Here is a 25,971-nt window from a genome sequence, read left to right on the forward strand (position 1 = left end):
CCACCAGGACAGGGAAAGCCTGTTTCTTGGTGTCAAACAAATTGATCTGTATAGAGACAGGACTAACTTGTCCTACAATGACAGATGGTCATGCATATTACTTGAATGGAACTGGGCTTTCAAAACTACCTTGAAGATAATCATCATCAGATATGAAGAGTTAGATGGCTATGGATGGACTGGAGTGCACAAAATGGAGACTGGAGATTCTGAAGTTTCTCCTGAGTTAGGAAACCCCTATCCCGGACAGCGTCCAGGACCAGCCTCAGATATTCCCAGCAATGGTTCGAAGTCAACGATTACATCCGAAGGTTCAGGATCCACCAGAACCTCTGCAACATCTGGACAGTCAGGGACACAATGTCCTCCATAGCCCCCGTCAACGGTTCCCCCAAGAATAGGTCATCCAGGTAGCCCACAATTGGAATACCTTGAGGGCCAACGCTGCAGCCTACACATTTATGAACATCCGAGGTTTACAAGAAAGGCTAAATAGGAGGGTCACAAACCAATAGTGCAGGAGCCACACTAAAGCCCCATACACACTATCAAATTTTCTGCAGATTTTTTTTCCTTCAGATTTACCAAAACCATGTAGTGCAAGGGCCTACCTGATTGCTTACAAATTGAAACTCCTAAGGTTTGACCTCATATTATATATTTTTGGTAAATCTGAAGGAAAAAAATCAGCAGAAAATCTGATAGTGTGTATGGGGTTTAAAAGACGCAAGAAGTGGTGATGAGCCTTCAAAATGGTTACAGTTGAGTTAGCATCCTTATGTCCTCAGATGCCAGAAAGCTCTGAAGATACAGAGAGATAATAATGGATGTCATAATGGACAGTAATGTAAGTGTTTAAGGCATTGAATTGCAGAATAAAATGAACGCCCCCTTTGGGAACAGTGAACAGTTTAGAGTAAACCCTGTGAAAGTGTTTTGCAGCAATGATCCCCTTGGCCCAAGAGTCCAGAAAGCACACAATATAGATCAGCCAGCTGGTGAGGAAACACTGAACATTGGAGGTAAGAAAAGTGAAGGTGGCAAAAGGAAACTAAACTTGAGCTTGTTGTAAATTAAGCACATCTCTTTCACCGAAGCATTGAGAATGCAAGACTTTCAAGCATCCACAAAAGTCATGCCCCACCACCCTGGAGAGCAGGGTTGCACCTCCATCTTGAGGGGAGCAGTAGATTTGGCAGCCATCGAATGCCAGATCTTGCAGGAAGGAGAGACAAGCTTGAGAGATCTTGGCATGGAAGTTTAGGGCATAGTGAAGTGAAAGGGACACTTCATCATAAAGGACTTACAATCCTACTTCTAATGCCACATACACACGACCATCTTTCCGGCAGAAAAGGTCCAAAAGGTCTATTGACGGAGTTACGACGGACCTCCGAACTAACGGACTTGCCCAAACATGAACTTACTAAAGTCCGTTCGCTTTGAACGTGATGACGTATGACAGGACTAGAAAAGGAAGTTCAATAGCCAGTAGCCAATAGCTGCCCTTGCGTCGTATTTGGTCTGTGGCACCAGCATACAGACGAACGGTTTTCCCGATAGGAATTGAGTCTGTTGGACAGATTTGAAACATGTTCTATTTCTAGGACCGTCTTTTTTTTTTTTTTTTTTTTTAAGAAAAATGATCAGACTATCCGACACATGATCGGACTATCAAACAGAATGATTACGTTGGACCTAGTCTGCCGGAAAGTCCAGTAATGTGTACGGGGCATTAAGCTTCTTCCACTGGGGAAGGATAGGTGCTCTTACAGCATTCTTGAAGCTAGCATCCAATATACATCCAAATAAACACTATGCCAAAGAAAGCATGCGAAAGAAACACTTTGTGCATACGAGTTCCGCAGTCAGGCACTTCAACAACAGAGCCCTGCACAAGTACACTGACAGAAGGCCAATGTAAGAGAGTAAGCAGGAAGTTTCCAGTAAACCATCACAGGTAAATTGTAAAAACAAAGACAGTTGGGTTCATGTGATCATTGTGTCAGCATGGGTCATATTATGCTTTTTAACCCATCAACTATGGTCTGGCATAAGAAAACTATTGCCATAACCGTGTGCAAGGCTGAACCTGCCAAAGAGAACATGGCCATAGAAAAAGCTTTCAGTCTCTTACCAGTGCTGTTCTTAAATGAAGGGAAATCCTCAACAGGAATAGTAAGCACCTTGTTAAAGTGAGAAAAGACCGGATCCCAAAGACGAAACAGACCATTTTGTGACAAAGGATGCAGTGCCAGCAAGCATTTAGGAGGCATGGAAATCAGGATGCTTCCAATTTCATATAAAAACAACAACCAAGAAGGTGTGAAGGGAAAGTTTTGGAGACTTTTGAATCCCTGTAGGGCCCAGGCCAGGTGTGGTGCACCACATTAATAAGGGCCACAACAGTTTCTTTCAATGTTGAAGTAATAGCAGAAAACTGCTACTCAGTCAGAGATAAGCTGGACAATCTGTACCCTCAAGTCATGCATGGCTGTAATAAAGTAGGCCCAGGGACACAGACAGAGCTAAAGTGGTCTCCAAGGAGGGATAAGCTCCAACACTAATGGACAACATAATTCCATGCTACGTGCAGCCTAAACCCTGGCATCAAATCTCAACCAATCCCTAAACCTTAACCATAACATTATACCTCAACTTAACCCCCAACATTAACCTCAACCCAACCATTAAACTCAGCCTAAATCCTAACCCTCAACCTCACACCACACTTCCAACATTAAACCTCAACTAACCTCTAAACACTAAACCTCAACTAACCTCTAATACTAAACAGCAACAAAAAACAAATGCTAAACCTCAACTTAACCCCCAACATTAAACCTCATCCTATACCCCAACATTAAACGTTAAACTAATCCCCAACCCTAAACTTCAAACTAACCCTCAATACTAAAACTCAACCCAATACTAAACCTCAACTCAACAATGCACCTTAACCCAACATCCAACACTAAACCTTAACCCAACCCCTAACAGTAAACTTCAATCCAACTCCTAAAAGAGAAGTATGGGATTTGTTTTGTTTTTTTAATCATACTTACCTAGCTGGATGCAGCATCGGTCCCCCGCCGGCTCTAATACTGAGGACCAAACAATCAAACACTGCCGATCGCTCGGTTCTCACAGCTCTGTCAGCAGAGAGCTGGTGATTGTCAGCCACCGGCTCTCTACTGTGCCCCACCTCCGCTCACTGGAGCACTGGGCTGCGGAGGGGGCGGGAGCGGCCAACACAGGCTCTCAGCAGCTCGCTGAGAGGCTGAGCCAGATACCAGTCCAGGCATGCGGGTGGATCCCGAACACATGGTCGCGATCTTACCAGAGCCTAGATCGGCTCTGTGATGTAAAGCCGCAATCTACTGAAAACGGGTCAAACGAGTACAAAACAAACTGCACTCCTGTGATCCACAGAAGTACAGCCAAACGTGATTTGGCTGTATTTATCCTTTAAAGTAGAACTAAAGAGAGTAAGGGAGGGTTATAACCCCTTCATTTTTTTTTTTTTTTTTTAACATCTGTGTCCCATTTGAAAGACGTCCCTTCACCTCCTATTCCTTTGTCAAAACAGGAAGTGAGAGGAAATCTCTTTAAAGTGAGGGAATCCCTGGTTGTCAATGCTTAACCAACATCTGAGCTCTAACAAGCCCCAAAGACCACACATCCTACATTGTGTCACTTCTTCCTGACTTGGCCTTTCTTATAGTAGCTATTTAAGGGACTTCCACATAGAAGCCAGCCTGGAGTTTCAGCCAGTGTGTGGGGCTTGATGAAAATTTAAAGCAGAGCGTGATTACTGGGGATTGCAAACAGCAAAGTTTAAAAATAAATTTAGTAATTTTGCAAGAAATATAAATTCAGTAAAAGTATGTATTTTACATTTCTTTGGGGTGCTTTAAATGGTGGATAATGCATGGTTATGCAGCTATCCTGTGCTAAAAAATCCCATCTGTGTCCCCTGCAGGGAGATTAGAGCCCGATGTCGGGGTTATCTCAATATTACAGTCATCTTTCTCCCCCTTGGTTACGTCTACTGGAAATCATCAGTCAGTTTCAGGCAAGTGTCATAAGTAATTATGTCACCTCAACTGGCAGCTCATATTCTCTCTATTCCTTAAAAGGATGAGTGTATGTTGCCGGCATCTGTCCTAAATTAACAAAAAACTAGGCACCTTGTTGTGGGATTTTCTCTCATTAACTCTGTTTAAAACTTGAAACAACACTAAGAAAAAAAATAAAAATCTGTCTGATGTAGAATTGACAATTGACAATGGATCTGTCTTCAGATGTAAACACAGCTGTGTTCACAGTCTCTCTGGCTTACATAAATGAATGGAAACGGAAAGGATGAAATATTTACCTTTCCTGGGGAGGATGCTGCTTCAGGCTCCCTCCACTGTTGCCCATGTTAAAAAATCTTAAAGCTAAAGTTTAGTTATAAAATAAAATAAAAAAGTTCCTTACAAGCTTTTAGTTACTTTACTTGCTTGTTATAAAGTATATCTCACAATGTAGACACGGTGTAGGCTGCTGGAGTAGAAATCTTCAGCTGCCCTGTCCTCTTCCTACTGCTGCGCTTGTGGCGCTGTGGGGAAGTCCGGGCCCAGCTGCACTAAAGATTAATCAATGAGTATACACCTCCTCCCTGTCCTCTCAAATACTGTAGCTACTGACTTTTAACCACTTGCTTACTGGGCACTTAAACCCCCCTCCTGCCCAGACCAATTTTCAGCTTTCAGCGCTGATGCACTTTGAATGACAATTGCGCGGCCATACAACACTGTACCCAAATGAAATTTTTATCATTTTTTTTCACACAAATAAAGCTTTCTTTTGGTGGTATTTAATTACAGTTGGGAGTTTTATTTTTTGCTAAACAAACAAAAAAAGATGCAAAATAAAAAAAAAAAAAAAATCATGTTTAATAGTTTGTTATAAAATTTTGCAAACAGGTCATTTTTCTCCTTCATTGAAATGCGCCGATGAGGCGGCACTGGTGGGCACTGATGGGCGGCACTGATAGCCGGCACTGGTGGGCACTGATAGGCACAGTTAAGGCGACACTAATAGGCACAGATAAGGTGGCACCGATAGGCACAGATAAGGCAGTACTGATGGGCACAGATAAGGCGGCATTGATGGGCACTGATAGGTGGCACGGATGGGTGGCATGGATGGGTGGCACTAAGGGGCACTGATAGGTACCACTGATAGATGGGACTGATGGGCACTGATAGGTGGCTCTGATAGGTGGCTCTGCTGGGCACTGGTAGATGACACTGATGGGCACGGATATGTGGCACTGAGGTGCAGCAATGTTGTTGAGGCAGATTGTGGGCACTGATAGGTGGCACTGTGGGTACTGATGTATGGCACTGTGGGCACTGATGTATGGCATTGCTGGGTGGCACTTTTTTAATTCTCTGGGGGTTACTGGCAGGGGGCAGGTGGGCACTGATACACTGGCCGTGATCGGGACTGAAGTCCCGATCACGGCCGCCGGTGATCGGCTTCTTTTTTCTCTCCTCGCACTGTCAGCGCGAGGAGGAAAAATAGCCGATTACCGGCTCTGTTTTGTCACATGATCAGCTGTCATTGGCTGACAGCTGATCACATGGTAAGGGGTGCTCGGATCCCCCTTGCTCGGATCGGTGATCAGGCGAGTCTCATTGACTCGCCGATCACAGAGCGTGCCGCACGCGCCCCTCAGGGGGCGCGCAGGCCGCTCGTGCACGGGACGACGTCAATAGACGTAGTCCAAATGACGGCTACAGCGCGGATCTCAAGAGGTTAATATAAGGACACTTACTGTCCAGGGATCCAGCAATGTCCTCATTCGAGCTGATTCTTCAATCGGCTTCGGGTGCAGATGCCGGCATTTCTACTAAGGGAAACAGGAAGTGAAGCCTTCTGTGCAGGAAGTTACGCTGCACCTTGTGAACGGTCTGTCTTCTAGGACCTGTGATGTGTCCCAGAAGACTCTGGGGGGACGGGGGGACTGCTGGCTTAGTTTGCCACGGCGATCTGGGCCGGACTTGGGAGCAGGTACCTGTCAAAACCAGGTACCCGCTCCCCCTCCCCCCCAAAAAAGTGGCAAATGTGGCAGTGGAGGGGGGGATGGTACAAACAAGCAGAGCTTTCCCTTTTGGGTGGAGGCATAATGGCTGAAACACGTTGCCCTCTGCGTGGCTTTTAATGAAGGTTATCTGTATTTGGATTCTACCGAAGTGCCAGCGTTTCTTCAAGATAGGGTATAGCAATCTTTACATACTTACATTGGTCCAGCTTGGACTTGAACCAAGTATGTATGAGCCATACCTGTGGAACAAACATTGAAGCTGGAAATCTCTGTAGTAAACACCATTACTACGGTGATTTCTGCTAGCCTCTGGGTCCTGTGTGGAGCGGCTGCATTGCTTCTTACCGGACATAGGTCAGAGAAGAAGACACTTCTAAATGCAGTAATAAAACACTTTAATGACAAGCAAGGTTCTTACAAGATTACTTACAAGAGGGAATTAAAAAACAGGCATATCAATGAATCCATAACGTCCAGTGGGATGCCTCCTGGGAGTAAAGACAGCTGCAAATGGAAGTTCCAGCCGACCAGCGGTGGGAAACACTGCATCTCTGATCCAAGATGGAGGGCCGTGCTGGCTGACAGGACCAGTATGGAATCCAGGCAACCAGAAGTGACGTCAAACTTTCTTCAACTTTTCTTCATTGGTTTGAAGGAGCGACTGGGCATGCATTGAAACATGTCCAGCCCACTCTGGCTTCACGTCTGGTTGCTTCCATTCCATGCTGGTCCTGACAGCACAGTTCTCCATCTTGGATCAGAAACACAGTGTTTCCCACTGCTGGTCAGCTGGAACTTCCACCTGCAGCTGTCTTTACTCCCAGAAGGCATCCCGCTGGATGTTATGGCTTCAGTGATATGCCCGTTTTTCACTTCCAACTTGTAAGGTATTTTTAACCCGTCCTTGTCATTAATATATTTCATTACTGCACTTAGATGCACCTTCTTCTTTGCTTTGTTTTTCCTATAGAGTGTGCTTCCCTCTTCTGAAGTGCTGCATTAATCACATTTCAATAGCCAGTCATGTACTGCTTGTCAAAGTCTCCTTGTTATCCAGAGCACCCTATTCTCTGCACTCCTTGTACCAAACACAGGTCACTTACTTGGCATAGGAGCCAGTCAGAGAACACTTTTCAATTTCTCAATGAATGCAAAGTATTCTATGAGTGGAGGAGGTGGATGTGATGTAATAAACCTTTCCACTTCCTCCAATCAGAAAATACTTTGCATTGAGAAAATGCCAAGTGCTGCCTGAGTGGTGACCATGCCAAGCGTGGGACCTCCTGTGTTCGTAATGCAACATGGCAGGCACTCGTTACAGGACCTGGAAGCTAGTGGAGATCACTGGAGTAGGGGTGCCTGCTACAGAAATTTCCAGCTTCCAAGGAATTCCACAGGTACGGTATATACTTACATTGCTCCAAGCTGAACTAATAAAATGATGTAAAAGTTGCCATACCTGGAATTCAGCTGTAACAATCACCACATTTTTAAGTCAATATCTTACTGTAGGTTTAGGAAAAGCAGCACTAGGAGTGTCTAGAGCAGTGGTCTCCAAACTGCAGCGTGGGGGCCAGATCTGGCCCTTCACTTGCTTTTATCTGGCCCTTGGGGCACTATTTCGTTCACGGACACCAACAATGGGGCACGATTTCTCCCAATGATACCAACAATGGGGCCCAATGACAGGGCACAATTCCTCCCAATGACAACAACAATGGGGGCCAATGACACCAATGATGGGGCACAATTCCTCCCAATGACACCAAAGAGGAGGTATTGTTTATGCCAACTGATGCTGGGACATTTTCTATTCCCGAAGGCCACAGTCTGACCCCCTAAGTTCTGAAGGACAGTAAACAGGCCCTTTGTTTAGTACATTTGGAGACCCCTGGTCTAGAACGAAATATTAGATGACTGGATCATTTTCTATCTTATGAATACAATCTAACTTCTTTATGCGCCATATGAAATGTATTTTCTATCAATTCCGACTTGGGTAAAAGTGTAGCGCTAAACAATCAAAGCAGTGAAATATCAGTGGGGCATCATGCCCCAGTAGAAGTCCTTATTGGACGAAATGCATTGGGCCAGGTACACCATTCCCCACATTGCTTTTATTTGAACTGTGACCACTTTTATACACGTATGTTGGTTTTTATTTCAATTAAAACCTGCCATTTTTGACCTGCACTATTGGAGCACCATTGTTTTTTTCCATGTTTTATGGATGAAAGCCTTTCTTTGGGTTCCGTTATTGGTTTCGGGTTATCCCCTTAGAGGGTACCCTATATTTTATCCACTCATCCCCTTTGGATGCCTTGCTGACATCTCTGGTTACTTGATCCATCCTCATAACTGGAGACCAAGATTTGGCTGACTGTGAGAGGTCCAGTGGTTTCCCCGCCCTTGACACCATCAGGAGACCAGCGGAGCATATAAACACCCCTCCAGGATTCCTGTGATGCTTTGGGTCTATCTGCTCATTGGGATAATCTTTGCTCGAATGACCTGTTGTCGCTGACAGTTGGGTCCAACCGTTCCGGTAAGCGTATTCAAGTCATATTATTCGCTTGAAAGAAATCTCCATGTGATGGTTCACATCGCTTTTGTACCATCGTTACAGTGAGATTCTTCTGCCTCCATGATGGACACTTTCTTCATTTTAGTTTTATTGGTGGAATGAATGAATGAATAATTTGTATAGCGCACAAAGCGAACTGAATCGCTTCAAGGCGCTGTGCGGAGCTTTGTTGTCCAGCTTCTAGAAGAGGAAGGTCTTGAGTTTTTTTCCTGAACCTGGAGGTTTTCTTCCAAGCGGATGTTGGTTGGTAGAGCGTTCCATAGCCGTGGTCCTTGGACAGCGAATCTCCGTTCCCCCTTTGATTTGTACCGAGATTTGGGAACGAGGAAGAGGTTTTGGTTAGAGGATCGAAGACTGCGGTTGGGCGTGTAGTGTTTTATTTTCTCTAATAGGTATTGAGGAGCGTCTCCATGCATGCATTTGTGGGTGAGGCAGAGGGTCTTGAATGTGTCTTGAATGTGGTGGACTTTAAGCCCTTGTACACACGGTCGGACATTCCGACAACAAAATCCGACGGATTTTGTCCGAAACTTGTGTTGCATACACACGGTCGGACAAAGTTGTCGGAAAACCCGATCGTATGTAAAGTGACAACGTTATTTCATTACGACGGGACTACGTTCAGGCTAGTAGCCAATAGCTTTGGTCTAGGAATTTGATCTAAGCATGTGAGGGACTTTGTCCGATCGGAATTCTCTACACAAATCGGACAAAGTCCGATCAGATCATGTTGTTGGAAAGTTTTATAGCCCAGCTCTAAAACTTTGATATTCCGACAGAAACAGTCCGATGGAGCCCACACACAGTCGTATTATCCGACAACACGATCCGATCGGACATGTTCCGTCGGAACGTCCGACCGTGTGTACAAGGGCTAACATTGGTTTTAGAACACCATTGCACATTTGTTTCATTATCTGTTTTTTTAGTGATTTATACATATTTCACTGCTTTATTTAGCGCTACACTTTTACCCACATCCTTTAGAATTTTTGTCACATTCTTGTGTAGCTGCTCACAATTTTTTGTTTTATATATTTTTTGGGTAAGCGCAGTCATTTTCTCCATTCACATTCGACTTACCAGGATGGTTGGCCTTTATATGGGATTTTATAAGGCGGTCGTCTGAAAAGGACTTTTCACAGGCAGGGCAGGAGTAGGTCTTTTTATCCTGCAGACAGAGAGAGAGAGAGAGAGAGAGAGATGCAGACAATCGATAACATTACAGAATAATTGTGACTTATGAGCCAGAAGAGGCAATGTATTGACTAGCCAAAATTGTGATTGATGAAGCAGAGTGTTTTACTGCAGCGCTGAGTTTTCTGTCGACAAAAACTGGATCATTTTTATCCAGACATAAAAAAAAATAAAAAATTCATCCAGAGCCAAGCAGAATGACAGCGTGACGTTCAAGACTATCAAGCGCTGTACAGCGATATAAAACTGCAAGCAATTGTATATGAGCAACCTTCAAATCTAGTAGCTTTATAGCTGAACTCCAGGCAGACAGCTAAATACCTAGATCTAAAATAAACTACCAAAAGATTTGCATCTGTGGGCCCCATCCAGTGTGGATAAAATTTGGTCACTTAAAGTGATTGTAAAGCTTTGCATTTTATTTTTTAACCAGTTCAATACTGGGCACACTTACCCCCCTTCCTGCCCAGGCAAATTTTCAGTTTTCGAAGCTGTCACACTTTAAATGACAATTGGATGGTCATGCAGCCCTGTATCCAAATTAGATTTTTATCATTTTTTTGAGACAGATATAGCTTTCTTTTGGTGGTATTTAATCACCATCGGGTTATTTTTTTTTTTTTTTTGTTTTTTTACTAAACGAACAGGAAAAAAAAATTTGAATAGAAAATTTTTCTTAGTTTCGGAAATGAAATTTTGCAAACAAGTAATTTTCTTCTTCACTGAGGTGCGCTGATGAGGCTGCACTGATGAGGCTGCGCTAATGGGCACTGATGAGGCTGCGCTAATGGGCACTGATGAGGCTGCGCTAATGGGCACCGATGAGGCTGCGCTAATGGGCACCGATGAGGCTGCGCTAATGGGCACCGATGAGGCTGCGCTAATGGGCACCGATGAGGCTGCGCTAATGGGCACCGATGAGGCCGCGCTAATGGGCACCGATGAGGCTGCGCTAACGGGCACCGATGAGGCTGCGCTAATGGGCACCGATGAGGCTGCCCAAATAGGCACCGATGAGGCTGCCCAAATAGGCACCGATGAGGTTGCACAAATGGGCACCGATGAGGCTGCACAAATGGGCACCGATGAGGCTGCACAAATGGGCACCGATGAGGCTGCACAAATGGGCACTGATGAGGCTGCACTAATGGGCACTGATTAAGGCTGCACTAATGGGGATGCACTGTTAATCAGTGTAAATGATGTACTCACTGTGCCCGGTCAACTTGCCGCTTATCAGCTCTCCTTTCCTCACACAGAGACAGTGTGTGAGGAAAGGAATGCCACTAACTGGCAAGTGTGTTTATATGTGACCAGCTGTGATTGGACACAACTGATCACATGGTAATGGGCTGCTGTGATTGGCCCTTTACCCCAATCTGTGATCAGCTGTGTCCAAAGGTTCTGCCTAATAAGAAACCAGAAGTATCAGCAACTGGTTACAAAAGTACAGTGGTACATTGGATTATGAGCATAATTCATTCCAGAAGAATGCTTTTAATCCAAAGCACTCGTATGGCAAAGTGGGTTTCCCCATAGAAGGCAATGGAAACTCAGATAATTTGTTCCACAGTGATTGCTATTGTATGCAGTAGCGCATGTGGCCAGAGGTGTGTGGGGGGGGGGGGCACCGGAGACACTCTGAGACCACACTGAGCCCCTCGGAGAGGCTCAGGGACACTCGGGAATGGAGTGCAACCGGCACCCCCGCACCTCTGGCCAAATGCGGTACTGCACACCCCATTGGCTTAAATCCTGCTTCGTCTTGCGAGACAACGCTTGAAAATAAAGTCAGGATTTTTTAAAAATTACAGCTCGTATTGTAAAACGCTCGTAAACCGTGTTATTCGCAATCCAAGGTATTAATGCAATATCAAAAAAATGAAATAAATGCGAAACAACATTTTAATAAACCATAGTCAATAATGCATAATAAACCATAATGCCAAGTACATGGAGAGAAAGGGGTACATCATTGTCTGAAAGTAAACCCAATGACTCCTATCCCTAGACCTCACTCCAGAGGAAGTATGAGGGTTAAGGAAGCTTCATGGTCCCCCATCAGCAAAATTACAAAGAATCATTAGCTCAAAACAGAAACCATAATATGATAATAAACAAAAAGTAAGTAGAAAAAAAATAGAGAAAGGCGAAGCTAGTCCCCTTGGCCGGGGCCTCCATCCTGAAGGTGGCCCAGCATCTAGGGGGCTTGTAGGTGCATAATCCAGGGGTTTCATATTTTTTTAAAAATTAACTTGTTTATCTTTATGGATATCAGTTTTTCATTGACTGTAATCCAGGATATTTTATGTTTCACCAACGTGACATTGATCCCGGGCACATTCCATGCTCGCGCTATAGTTATTTTTCCCTGCTAGAAAGATAAACACAAGAGTTAGAAGATGTCTGGAGATCTCCTCCAACAGGTCAGCAAACAGCTCTGTTTTGGCACCTCTGGGTCTATTCTGTCCCGTCACTGAATAGACACGACTGAACATTGTAATCCAGAAATGTCGGACCTTCAGATGTGAGATATATATATATATATATATATATATATATACCTCCTGCCCGCATCACTGAAAACAAAGGGGCGAGGTACCAGGGTATAGTTTCGCCAGCCTCGTTGGGACAAGGTACCAGCACCGTAACACTTTGCTTCAACGAGGGAAGTATTGCGTAGGCCCTTATGCACCACGGTCAACCACTTTGTCCACATCTCCTCTTCTTGAGTCATTGTCAGTCAAAATGATCACAACACTGAAAACTGTTTTTATTTTTATTTTTTTTAAAAAGGGTGTTGGTACTGAGGTGGTTAACTGCTTCCTACCCCGGTGCGGCTCTCGTTCTGGGAAGATGTCATATGACGGTGTCCCAGAACGGCCGCGCTGTGTGGCAAGGACATGGCGTGATCCCGATCTGTGGAAAGAGCCACGTCCGCGGCTCTTTAACCATGTGATCAGCTGCGTTCAATCACAGCCGGTCACGTGTAAACAAGCAAGTGACGGTAATCGGCTCTCCTCACCTCAGACTGACAAGAGTGTGTGGCAAGGAGAGCCGATCAACGGCATCTCAATGCAGGGGGGCATCTAGGAAAGTAATCAGGGCACTGATCATCAGTGCCCTGATTACAATATTGCAAAACAGTGTCACAAATCAGTGCCCACCATTGCCTGCTATCAGTGCCCACCAGTGGCAGCAATCAGTGCCCACCAGTGGCAGCAATCAGTGCCCACCAGTGGCAGCAATCAGTGCCCACCAGTGGCAGCAATCAGTGCCCACCAGTGGCAGCAATCAGTGCCCACCAGTGGCAGCAATCAGTGCCCACAAGTGCCACTAATCAGTGCCCATTAGTAATGCCAGCCAGTGCTGGCAATTAGTGCCACCTATCAGTGCTGCCCATTAATGCCCATCACCATCAATGCCCATCAGTAATGCCAATCAGTGCCACCCAGTGCCCATTAGTACTGCCTATCTGTGCCCACTAGTGTCGCCTAACAGTGCCCATTAGTGCTGCCTAATAGTGCTCATCTGTGCCACCTATCAGTGCCCATAAGTGCGGCATGTTAGCGCTTCCTCATCAGTGCCTATAAGTGCGGCATATTAGTGCCACCTCATCAGCGCACATCAGTGAAGGCGAAAAATTACTTCATTATAAAATTTACTGACAGAAAAAAAGTAAAAAACGTTTTATTTTATTTTTTTTTTAACATTTTTGGTCTTTTTTTTTTTGTAAAAAATAAAAAACCCAGCAGTGATTATATACCACCATAAAAAAGCTCTATTTGTGTGAAGAAAATGATCAAAAAAATGTAGTCTGGGTACAGTGTAGCACGACTGCGCAACTGTCATTCAAAGTGCGACAGCGCTAAAAGCTGAAAAATGCCCTGGGCAGGAAGGGGGGGGGGGGTGTAAGTGCCCGGCAGGCAAGTGGTTAAACAGTGTTCATTTATGATACTTCCGCTGCGATTTTAGCGCTTTGGCTTCAGCTGGTCTAACACCTGCGAATGGCTGGAACCTGACATGTGGGAAAGTGGCTCCTATTTAGTTTCCAGCTTCGCCGATTAATGCCGAGAATGAAAAGCCGGCTGCAGACTGCAGTGGAAAGCCTTTCTTTCCTCCCCTTCCGTTCACATCCACGGAACTTGAAACGCTCTGGGAATGTGGAATCGACTTCAAAGCGCATCAATCAGAGCAGAGATTCCTTCCAGGTGAGCCCGTTAGCATCAAAGTCCTTCAAACAGAGACTGTCAGAACCGCTCTCCCCAGCTGTCCTGTGTCTAATCTTTAGAAGGAAAAAAAAAATGGAAACTTCTCAAAACAAATTATACTTGTCAGCGGGCGGCATAATGTATAAAAAAAGGAATACAGCAGCCAGAGAACATGACGGCATCCCGACGCCATCTGCAATCTTATGCCGGATACCGAACAGCAAGTCCAGCGTGCTTCACCAGCCATACATTGACACGTGGACGGTTACGTCTCTATTCTGATTTCAGGGATTCTTCTAATGAGAACTACTTTGTACAATGAATTACCCATTACTGCAGGTTTATGTCCTCCTAATGGGAAAGTAAAAACAAGGTTTGGGGCAATATTTAAAATGATTTGTATGATGTTTTTATACCATTTTTTGTTCTTTTTATATTCTCAGTTTTTTTAAAGCTGACCCCAGGCAGATATAGAATACTCAATGCAAAATGTCTCTATATTAATTACCCCAGGGCTTGACAAATTTGCTTTAACCGCTTCAGCCCCCCGGAAGATTTTACTCCCCTTCCTGACCACGGCACTTTTTTGCGATTCGGCGCTGCGTCGATTGACCAACAATTACGCGGACGTGCGACGTGGCTTCCAAAAGAAAATTGACGTCCTTTTTTTCCCCACAAATAGAGCTTTCTTTTTTGGTGGTATTCGATCACCCATGCGGGGGTTTTTTTTTTTTTTTACAGCCCAAAAAATAAAAGAGTGACAATTAAAAAAAAAAAAAGCAGCACAAGGCCAGTTGGTATGCTGACAAGAAGCTGAAAAAAAAAACTACAATGACAGAGAGAGCTTAATATTGTGCTGCCTCCCCTTTAGGCCCCATTCACATCTAAACTTTTTGTAGCTCAAAGCCCGAAGCTCCAAAATGCTGGAGGAGAAAAAAAAAAAAATCTATTATTCCCTATGATCCACTCCAAGGTCCACGCCTGAAGATCATAAAAGCTTTGGAGATTCTTTGGTAGCTCAATTTGAGCTAATTGATGCCCGCTTTGTCATTTGCTTTTGAGTGCTTTTCTGCTCAACTGGAATAAAATAAAAAATTATTATTATTAATAATAATAATAATAGGAAGAAATAAAATAACTAAATACTAATTATTATTATTATCATTATTATTAATAAATAAAAAAAATTAAAAACCACTAACTAAAAAATAAACAAACTAACTCTTAACCCCGTAACAGAAATAAATACCCGCCATATAGCAAAATGACGTTGGCAAAGTGGTTGTGATATCCTGAACGGAAGTCACATGATGTCAGCAGGATATCAAGACATTGCTCACCCCCGGGGGCGAGCATCGCAGCGATCGTTGTTGCTGTGTGTCAGTCTGAGGTAAAGACCATCTATTAGTGTACATTAGTGCCACCTATCAGTGCCCACCCATGCCGCCTATGTGTACCCATCAGTGCTGCATATCAATGCCACCTATCAGTGCCCCATCAGTGACGCATATTAGTGCCCATCATCAGTGCCACCTCATCGTGTCCATCAGTGCCCGTCAGTGCAGCTCCATCAGTGTCCATCAGTAAAGGAGAAAAACACATTTACAAAGTTTTGTAACAGAAACAAAAGAAAAACATTTTAATTTTTTATTTATTTAGCAGAAAATAAAAATTCCAGTGGTGATCAAATACCATCAAAAGAAAGCTCTATTTGTGGGAACAAAATTATAAAAATTTCATTTGGGTACAGTGTTGTATGACAGCATAATTGTCATTCAAAGTGCGACACCTGTAGGTAAAATGAATATCTTTCCTAAACCTGTATGGTTTAGGAGATAGTCAGCCTTCATGCAGCCGCTGACTCCAGCAGCGCATGCACACTGGCGGTCCGGCGTTTTGTGCCAGAACTGAGGACTCCCACATCGTCCACTGCCCTACCCACACCGCTCTACCCACACTGTCCACTGCTCTATCCACATCGCTCTACCCACACCGTCCACTGCTCTATCCACACCGCTCTACCCACACTGTCCACTGCTCTATCCACACCACTCTACCCACACACCGTCCATTGCTCTACCCTACCACACCATCCACTGCTCTACCCACTCCATCCCACTACTCTTGACACTGTCCACTTTTAACTACCTGACCACAAAGAAAACACATCCTAAGAGAGCATAGGGGGCACTGACACCTAGCATCAAGTAGTGAGCAATCCACATGCTAACCTTTTCACCATCCACTGCTCTACCCTACCACACCATCCGCTGCTCTACCCACACTGCTCTACCCACACCATCCACTGCTATACCCTACCACACCATCCACTGCTCTACCCACACCGTCCCACCGCTCTTGACACTGTCCACTTTTAACTACCCAACCACAAAGAAAACACATCCTAAGAGAGCTTAGGGGGCACTGGTGCCTAGCATCTGGATGTGTTGCTCAAGTAGTGAGCAATCCCCACACTAACCTTTTCACCATCCACTGCTCTACCCTACCACACCATCCGCTGCTCTACCCACCCCATCCACTGCTATACCCTACCACACCATCCACTTCTCTACCCACACCATCCCACCGCTCTTGACACTGTCCACTTTTAACTACCTGACCACAAAGAAAACACATCCTAAGAGAGCATAGGGGGTACTGGCGCCTAGCATCTGGATGTGTTGCTCAAGTAGTGAGCAATGCACACACTAACCTTTAAAAGCAGTGCCCCCTCTGTGATTGGTTTAAAGCCAACACCTGCACAGAGAAGAAAATACCTAGAGCTGGAGCCTGAAATGGGAGAGAGTGACATCTAGTTAGGAACTTAAAGTGGATCTTCACCCTCAGGAGAGTCTTCCCTCCTCTGCACCCTTCCTCCCCTCCGCTTGCCAGAATAGGGGTATTCGTTTTCCTTGTTGTGTGTTTGTGGGTTTTTTTAAGTAGAAATTGACACCCACCCCCACTTGCACATCAATCGCCTAGACCTGAGCCTCTTGAGATATGCACGTCACATATCCCATTCAGAAAGGAGGAGGGAGGTGTGCCTAACAGCCAACTGACGCTGAACCAGGAAGAGCCAACGGGGCCTCTGGATGATGTAATCATCAACATGGCGGCGCGGGACTGAGACATGGTTAAAAACAAGAGTCTCTCAGTGGGACAACGCTGGATCCTCTGGGTGGGCGAGTATAAAAAGAACCTACAAACCACCTGGTAAGCGAGAGTGAAAAACAATGGATAGGAGTGGTGGGTGGAGGTCCTCTTTACCACTTGGCAACTGCCTGAGAAAATACGTCATCACTTTACAGTTTGATACCCGGGGGTTATGGCCGCAGCTAGATGCCATAACCCCAGTATTAAAATTTTCCTCAGCAGCTGATCTTTCTGCTAAAAGTGATCCAAGTGGCTAATTAGCTGGGGGGGATCTACCCCCGGTGGTTCTCTGGCTTACTTGGCTCATCGGGAATCCTGGGAACTTATCCCAGGCTTCTTTTGCAAACTAAAGATGGCCTCCACTCATCTATACGGCCCAGAAGGCCAGGAGCGACTTCCAGGTCATTGGCCGATGTAAACAGGCCATTTATTTTTGGGAAAAGCATTAGATCAATGTATTTATTTTTTTTGATCTGATGCCTTTCATGGTAGAGGAGAGATGTGGGGTCTTATAGACCCCACATCTCTCCATAAAGAGGACCTGTCTTCTGTCATGTTGTCTTGTGACAGCAATAAAATTGATTAAAAAATTAAAAATTAAAGGGACAGTGTAAAAAAAAAAATAATAATAAAAAAATAAATAAAAACAAATTTGTTTAAAGTGCCCCCGTCATGCGCAGAGGCAAAAACATATGTAGGTCGCGCCCACATATGTAAATAGTGTTCCCACCGCACATGTGAGGCACCGCCATGAATGTTATAGCGAGAACAATATTTCTAGCACTAGACATCCTCTGTAACTCAAAACTGGTAATCTATAGACATTTTTACATTTTCGCCTATGGAGATTTTTAAGTCCCGTGGTTTGGCGCCATTCCACAAGCGTTCGCAATTTTAAAGCATGACATGAGCTAGCCATTATTTAGTTCACTAAAGTGTATTTTTTTCCAAATAAATTGTGTTTGAAAAACTGGTGCGCAAATATTGTGTGACATAAAAAATTGCAAAGACCGCCTATTTATTCTGTAGGGCCTTTGCTAAAAAAACAAAACAAAATAAAAAACATAATGTTTGGTGATTCTAAGTAATTTTCTAGCACAAAAAATACAGATTTTTACTTGTAAGCAACAATTGTCAGAATAGGCCTGGTCCTTAAGTGCTTGATCTCCTGCAGTCTGGTGCATATTGCAAAAACTAGTGTGTTTTCCATCAAAAAATATGGGTTTGATGAACGTGCAATAATTTCGTGCGATACTACCACCGTTTTATTCTCCAGGGTCTCTGCCTTCAGAAAATACAGTGGGTAAAACAATTATTTGATCCCCTGCAGATTTTGTTTGTTAAGTTCGCCCACTTACAAAGAAATGAAGGGTCTATAATTTTTTTATCATAGGTGTATTTTAAATGATAATGACAGAATATCAACCAAAGATCCAGAAAAAAAAAAAACACATAAAAAAATTCTATAAATTAAGTTGCAGTTCAGTAAGTAAAATAAGTATTTGATCCCCAAGCAAAACATAACTTAGTACTTGGTGGAGAAACCCTTTTTGGCAAGCACAGAGGTCAGATGTTTCTTGTAGTTGGTGGCCAGGTTTGCTCACATCTCAGGAGGGATTTTGGTCCACTCTTCTTTACAGATCTTCTCTAAATCCTGTCACTTGGCAACTGGAAGTTTCAGCTCCCTCCATAAAAGTTCTATAGGTTTAAGGTCTGGAGACTGGTTAGGCCACGCCATGACCCTAATGTGTTTCTTCTAAGCCACTCCTTTGTTGCCTTGGCGGTATGTTCTGGGTCATTGTCATGCTGGGAGACCCATCCATGGCCCATCTTCAGTATTCTGGCTGAGGGAAGGTGGTTCTCATCCAAGATTTTACAATACATGGTCCTGTCTATTGGCCCCTCAATGCGGCAAAGTTGGCCTGTACCTTTAGCAGGGAAACAGGCCCGGAGCATCATGTTTCCACCTCGGTGCTTGACTGCAGGGGTGGTGTTCTTAGGGTCATAGCCAGCATTTTTCTTCCTCCAAACATGGCGAGTCCCCCTCCTCAAGAAGGAACATGTACAGGCATGCCAACAAACATCTTAATGATTCAGAAAAGGATCGAGAGAAAGTGCTGTGGTCAGATGAGACCAAAATTGAGCTCTTTGGCATTAACTCGACTCGCTGTGCTGAGATTTTGAACTGAGTGAGTGACTTGTATAGCCCTACCTATGCAAACTTAATCGCTTCAGGGCGCTTTCTTGCCACCATCTGCGGCTTTGCGTGGTCCTTTACCCCGTAAGGTCCTGACACGCTTATAAACACATACAACATTGACATACACATATTAAGGCCAATTTTGTTTAGACAAGGTCTAATTAACCTACCAGCATGTCTTTGGAGTGTGGGAGGAAACCGGAGTACCCGGAGGAAATCCACGCAGGCACAGGGAGAACATGCAAACTCCAGGCAGATGGTGTCGTGGTCGGGATTTGAACCAGCGACCCTATTGCTGTTAGGTGAAAGTGCTAACCATTACACTACACCACTGTGCTGCCCCAACCACCACACCACTGTGCTGCCCTGTCAAGAGACAGCCAAGAAACCTTAAGGATTTAGAGAAGATCTGTAAAGTAGAGTGGACCAAAATACCTCCTGAGATGTGTGCAAACCTGGTCACCAACTACAAGAAACATCTTACCTTTGTGCTTGACTGTAGCGATGGTGTTCTTAGGGTCATAGTCAGCATTTTTCTTCCTCCAAACATGGCGAGTTCCCCTTATCAAGAAGGCACATGTACAGGCATGCCAACGAACATCTAAATGATCCAGAGAAGGATTGAGAGAAAGTGCTATGGTCAGATGAGACCAAAATTGAGCTCTTTGGCATTAACTCAACTCGCCGTGCTGAGACTTTGAACTGTCAAGAGACGGCCAAGAAACCTTAAGGATTTAGAGAAGATCTGTAAAGTAGAGTGGCCTGCTATTTACAAACCCCCGCGGTGCCCGCAGTGAAAAGCGATTTCAGCTCCTTGCATAGGAATAACTCAGGCCGGCCCACCATGCCCGCTCAGGGAAGTGCAGTGGTCAGATGAGACCAAAATTTAGCTCTTTGGCATTAACTCGACTCGCCGTGCTGAGACTTTGACCCGTCAAGAGACAGCCAAGAAACCTTAAGGATTTAGAGAAGATCTGTAAAGTAGAGTGGCCTGCTATTTACAAACCCCCTGCGGTTCCCGCAGTGAAAAGCGATTTCAGCTCATTGCATAGGAATAACTCAGACCGGCCCACCATGCCCACTCGGGGAAGTGCTGTGGTCAGATGAGACCAAAATTGAGCTCTTTGGCATTAACTCGACTCGCCGTGCTGAGACTTTGACCCGTCAAGAGACAGCCAAGAAACCTTAAGGATTTAGAGAAGATCTGTAAAGTAGACTGGACCAAAATCCCTCCTGAGATGTGTGCAAACCTGGTCACCAACTACAAGAAACATCTTACCTCTGTGCTTGACTGTAGCGATGGTGTTCTTAGGGTCATAGTCAGCATTTTTCTTCCTCCAAACATGGCGAGTTCCCCTTATCAAGAAGGCACATGTACAGGCATGCCAACGAACATCTAAATGATCCAGAGAAGGATTGAGAGAAAGTGCTATGGTCAGATGAGACCAAAGTTGAGCTCTTTGGCATTAACTAGACTCACCGTGCTGAGACTTTGACCCGTCAAGAGACAGCCAAGAAACCTTAAGGATTTAGAGAAGATCTGTAAAGTAGACTGGACCAAAATACCTCCTGAGATGTGAGCAAACCTGGTCACCAACTACAAGAAACATCTTACCTCTGTACTTACCAACAAGGGTTTCTCCACCAAGTACAAAATTATGTTTTGCTTTGGGATCAAATACTTAATTTTACTCACTGAACTGCAACTTAATTTATAACATTTGTTTTATGTGATTTTTTTTTTCTGGATTTACGGTTGATATTTTCTGTCTCTATCATTTAAAAATACATCTATGATAAAAATTATAGACCCTTCATTTCTTTGTAAGGGGCCAAACTTACAAAATCTTAAGGGGACCAAATAATCATTTTCCCCACTTTGTATAACGTTTGGGGGTTTTAAGTAATCTTCAGGCCTGAAATGTGTATTTTAACCTAAAAAAAACCGGCCCTGGAAGACAAATGGTTAAAGAATAGTAAGAATTGTAGAATAACCTTATAAGATGATTGACGCATCGGAAACCTAAAGTAGAGTGTGGCATTTCCATTAGTCTTCTACCAATCTTCAGCTGCTGTCAGAGGGAAGATGTAATGACAACCACTCATCATGTAAAAAAAAAAAAAAAGACTCAAACTTATTTTCATTGAAATATTCCAGTTGCTGCACTTTCTAGAAGCCCACTTTCAGCATCAGCACATTGTATTGTGCGACATCTCTGGCCTGCTATTTACAAACCCCCCGCGGTGCCCGCGGTGGAAAGCGATTTCAGCTCATTGCATAGGAATAACTCAGGCCGGCCCACCGTGCCCGCTCGGGGAAGAGCAGCATGCTGCCAATTTCATGCACCCAATCCGACAAGGCGCGCCGTGGCCTCGCTCGATCGGCAGGGAGGCTGAATAATTGCATGCACTGAAAACTTTTATCTGTGTCTATAAATATATACGAGGATGCAATGCTCTCTAGAGAAGACACCTGCATTTCCAGCCACACATCATTAACAGCGACGAGGCGTTTTTTGTTTTTTTCCCCACCCTGACGCGGCCATGGCGAGGGTGGAAGTGATGATAATTTGAGGAGAATGGGCACGTTTCTGAGGAAGACAGTCACTATTTTCTTGCAGGTGGATATACGGGGGCCGATGCCGCTCCCTATAGAAATCCCAAAGGTGCGCATGTTTTTTTTTTTTTTTTACTGAAGGTTTGTTTCGGGCCTAATTGGAAGGCTGGCTTCGATCCTCACAGTCACACATATTGATTACAGCGAGCTCAGAAATAACTGCAAACTTACAGCCAGCAACCTGTCTCAGGTTAACCACTTGCTTACTGGGCACTTAAACCCCCACTCCTGCCCAGACCAATTTTCAGTTTTTGGCGCTGACGCACTTTGAATGACAATTGCGCCGTCATACAACACTGTACACAAATTACATTTTTATCTTTTTTTTCCACAAATATAACTTTCTTTTGGTGGTATTTAATCACAGCTGGGTTATTTTTTGCTAAACAAACAAAAAAAAAAAAGATGCAAAATTTTGAAAAAAAAATCATGTTTAATAGTTTGTTATAAAATTTTGCAAACAGGTAATTTTTATGCTTCATTGATATGCGCTGATGAGGTGGCACTGATGGGCCGTGATAGGCTGCACTGATGGGCACTAATAGGCACAGTTAAGGCGACACTGATAGGAACAGATAAGGTGGCACTGATGGGCACAGATAAGATGGCACTGATGGTCCCTGATAGGTGGTGCACATGGGTGGCACGGATGGGCACTGATAGGTACCACTGATAGTTGGCACTGATGGGCACTGGTAGGTGACACTGATGGGCAATGATAGGTGGCACTGATGTGCAGCACTGTTAAGGCACTGATAGGTGGCACTGTGGGCACTGACAGATGGCACTGTGGGCACTGACTGGTGGCACTGAGGAGCTGGCGACACATTGCAGCGATCGGGACTGATGTCCCTCTCACTGCCGCCGGTGATCGCCGATTACCGGCTGTGTTGACATCACATGATCAGCTGTCATTGGCTGACAGCTGATCATGAGGTAAGGGGACGGCATATTGTGTTACAATTGGTTTGTTTGGCGATTGTGGTCCCAACTGTCTTTAGATAATTCACAAGCTCCTCCTGTGTAGTTCTGAGCTGATCCCTCATTTTTTTCATGACTATCCTTATCCCACCAGGCCAAATCTTGCATGCAGCTCCAGCCTGAGGGTGACTGAATTATTGCTCTCGCTCTATTGATCGCATCGATACCTCACATGTGTGGTTTGAATATCGTCTACATATGCGGGAGCAACATACGTATGCGTTCACTTTTGCGCGCGAGCACGGAGTACAAACAACTGGCAACCACGCCAACCTATAACTGGCCCTTACAGCAAGGGCCACAAGGGCCTGCATCTCTGTACATGTAATTTTCCTTTGGGAGAATATCAACAAATTGACATTGTTGTTGCAGGGGATGCCCAAAATCAGATTGTATCTTGCAGACTTCTGGGAAAATCAGTGAGCTAATCGCACAAGCAGGAAAAGACATTTCTGGAGGGGGGTTCATTCTGTATACCATCAGTGTATATAAGACCTCTAGGCAGTCATATTGCATTTTACAGAAAATGAAAGTGCTGTAGATTGAAAAGGAAAGGTCATTTATAACCCCTTGGCGCTGAGCGTATGCAAATATGCTGCCCCACTGGGCTGGGCTTTCTTCCGTGGGGCTGCATATTTGCGTATCTGTCTTTGTGTTAGGCGTCTCACTAAGGGTACGTTAACACAGGGGCAACACGACTTTCAACACGACTTTTGGAGGCAACTTGGACACGACCTGAACAACCGGCGACCCCGCCCCTTGTCCCTATATAAGTCGCCGCGCACCGCATCTCTGGCATTGCGGCCGGAGAGAGCGTCGAGTCAACATCTCCAGGAGAAGAAGAAGAAGGAGAAGAAGGAGAAGGAGAAGGAGAAGGAGGAGAAGGAGAAGGAGAAGGAGAAGAAGAAGGAGAAGGAGAAGGAGAAGGAGAAGGAGAAGAAGAAGAACGGAAGGCGGCAGCGGCGACAGAAGACCGAGCCACCGCCTGTAAAAGAGCTATAAGAAGGCGCGGTGGCCCGGCAGAAGAACCGAAGAGGGGGACAAGACCCCCGAAGTCGGAAGAAGAGGCCGGCGACGAAGAAGAAAGCCGGGCTCCTCCGCTAGCAAAGGAGCTAGCAGAAGATAGCGGAGGAGTCCGGCGAGAAGACCCCCGAATACGGAAGTCCCCCGGAGCTGTGCAATAAACTATTTTAACCCTGTGTTGTGGGTTTTTTTTACATTTTTTTCACAGGTGAATGGGTAGGGGTACGTTGTACCCCATACTCATTCACATAGGGTGGGGGGCCGGTATCCGGGGGCCCCCTTATTAAAGGGGGCTCCCGGATTCCGATAAGCCCCCCGCCCACAGACCCGACAACCAACGGCCAGGGTTGTCGGGAAGAGGCCCTTGTCCTCATCAACATGGGGACAAGGTGCTTTGGGGTGGGGGGGCCTCACGGCCCCCCCTTCCCCAAGGCACCCCATGTTGAGGGCACACGGCCTGGTACGGCTCAGGAGGGGGGGGGCGCACGCTCGTCCCCACCCCCTTTCCTGGCCAGCCAGGTAGCGTGCTCGGATAAGGGTCTGGTATGGATCTGGGGGGACCCCCACGCCGTTTTTTCGGCGTAGGGGGTTCCCCTTAATATTCATACCAGACCTAAGGACCTGGTATGCTCTCGGAGGGGGAACCCACGCCAATTTTTTATTCATAAATTTGGCGTGGAGTGCCTTCTTGAGAGCTGATAATTCTGTCAGAGTCGCCTCCGTATAGACGGAGATCCGACTTGGAGGCGACCTCCATTGAAATCAATGGGTACCAGTCGCCTACAAGTCGGATTCAAGTAGTACAGGAACCTTTTCTGAAGTCGGAGCGACTTCAGTAGCGTGTATTAAGACGGCTCTCATTCACTTACATTTCTTTTTAAATGTTGTCCGACCTGAGGCGACTAGGGGCGACCTGAAGTCGGATCGGAGTTGCCCCTGTGTGAACGGACCCTAAGAGCTCTGGGTCCCGTACTAACGATTGGGACCCTGAACTCCCAATTCTGGGTCACCTGTGATAGCTTCTGATTGGCTATCCTAGTGATCAGTCACTGTGAAGCCCGCCCCCATGTTTTCTCCTTCTGAATAGAGGAGAGAAATACATTGCATCGCTCTCTCTCCTTGCAGAAAGAAAAAAAAAATTTGTGTGTAAAAAAATAAAAAATAAATAACAATAACCGTTTGTAAGCAAATATGCGGGCCCATTGGACCGAGCGTTGTCACCTGGGGACACGTATTTGCACATCTCCCTTTGTGCTTCCTGCGTGCTGCATAGCGCGCTCCCAGCACCGAGACTGGGGTCTCATCGAGAGCCCCAGAAAAATCTGACTCCGGTCACCTGATCGCTGCGATAGCCTCCTATTGGTTATTACAGTGATCAGTCACTGTGAAGCCCGCCTCGCCCCTCTCTGTTTTCTGTATCTGTAAATGGAGACAGATACATTGTCCTTGCAGGATATAGAAAAAGAAATGTGTGTGTGTGTAGGGAAAAAAAAACAATAATAAACAATAATAAACAAAAAAAACCTAGGTCAAGGATTGAGCTAGGTCAGCCCTAGGGTTAGTGTTTGGGTCAAGGTCCTGGTCAAGGGTCAAGGTCAGGGTCAGTATGTATTTAATTTTTTTAATTAGTGTCAGTGTATGTGTGTTTTAGGTAGAATAAAAAACACTATGGTTTCTGGGCTGTACTACGGGTACAAACAACTAACATACACATATGTGGTTTTGCTGCAATCGTCAGGAGCAGGAACATTTATTTTGAGTTTGGTGGTAGGTTATGGTAGTAGCAAGAAAAATATATAGTTTTTTTTTTATTATTTTGGCCAATTTTCCTTAGATTATAATAATAATAATAAAAAAAAAAAAAATCAGGGAGATGTCCATTACCATTTACCACCAAATGAAAGCCCA

At 44.9% G+C, this 25,971-nt stretch overlaps 1 protein-coding gene across 1 annotated transcript in view; it reads right to left on the reverse strand.

The window, feature by feature from the left end:
• The window catches only part of ZFAT (zinc finger and AT-hook domain containing), a 399,551-nt gene that overhangs the window by 162,396 nt on the left and 211,184 nt on the right, over positions 1-25,971 (reverse strand). Inside the window, 1 exon segment of the mRNA XM_077493855.1 lies at positions 9,765-9,852. Coding sequence (XP_077349981.1) covers positions 9,765-9,852 — 88 coding nt within the window.

This window comes from Lithobates pipiens, unplaced genomic scaffold, assembly GCF_037356315.1.
Source record: "Lithobates pipiens isolate NorthernLeopardFrog02 unplaced genomic scaffold, aLitPip1_a1.2 Scaffold_19, whole genome shotgun sequence".
Taxonomy (NCBI): domain Eukaryota; kingdom Metazoa; phylum Chordata; class Amphibia; order Anura; family Ranidae; genus Lithobates; species Lithobates pipiens.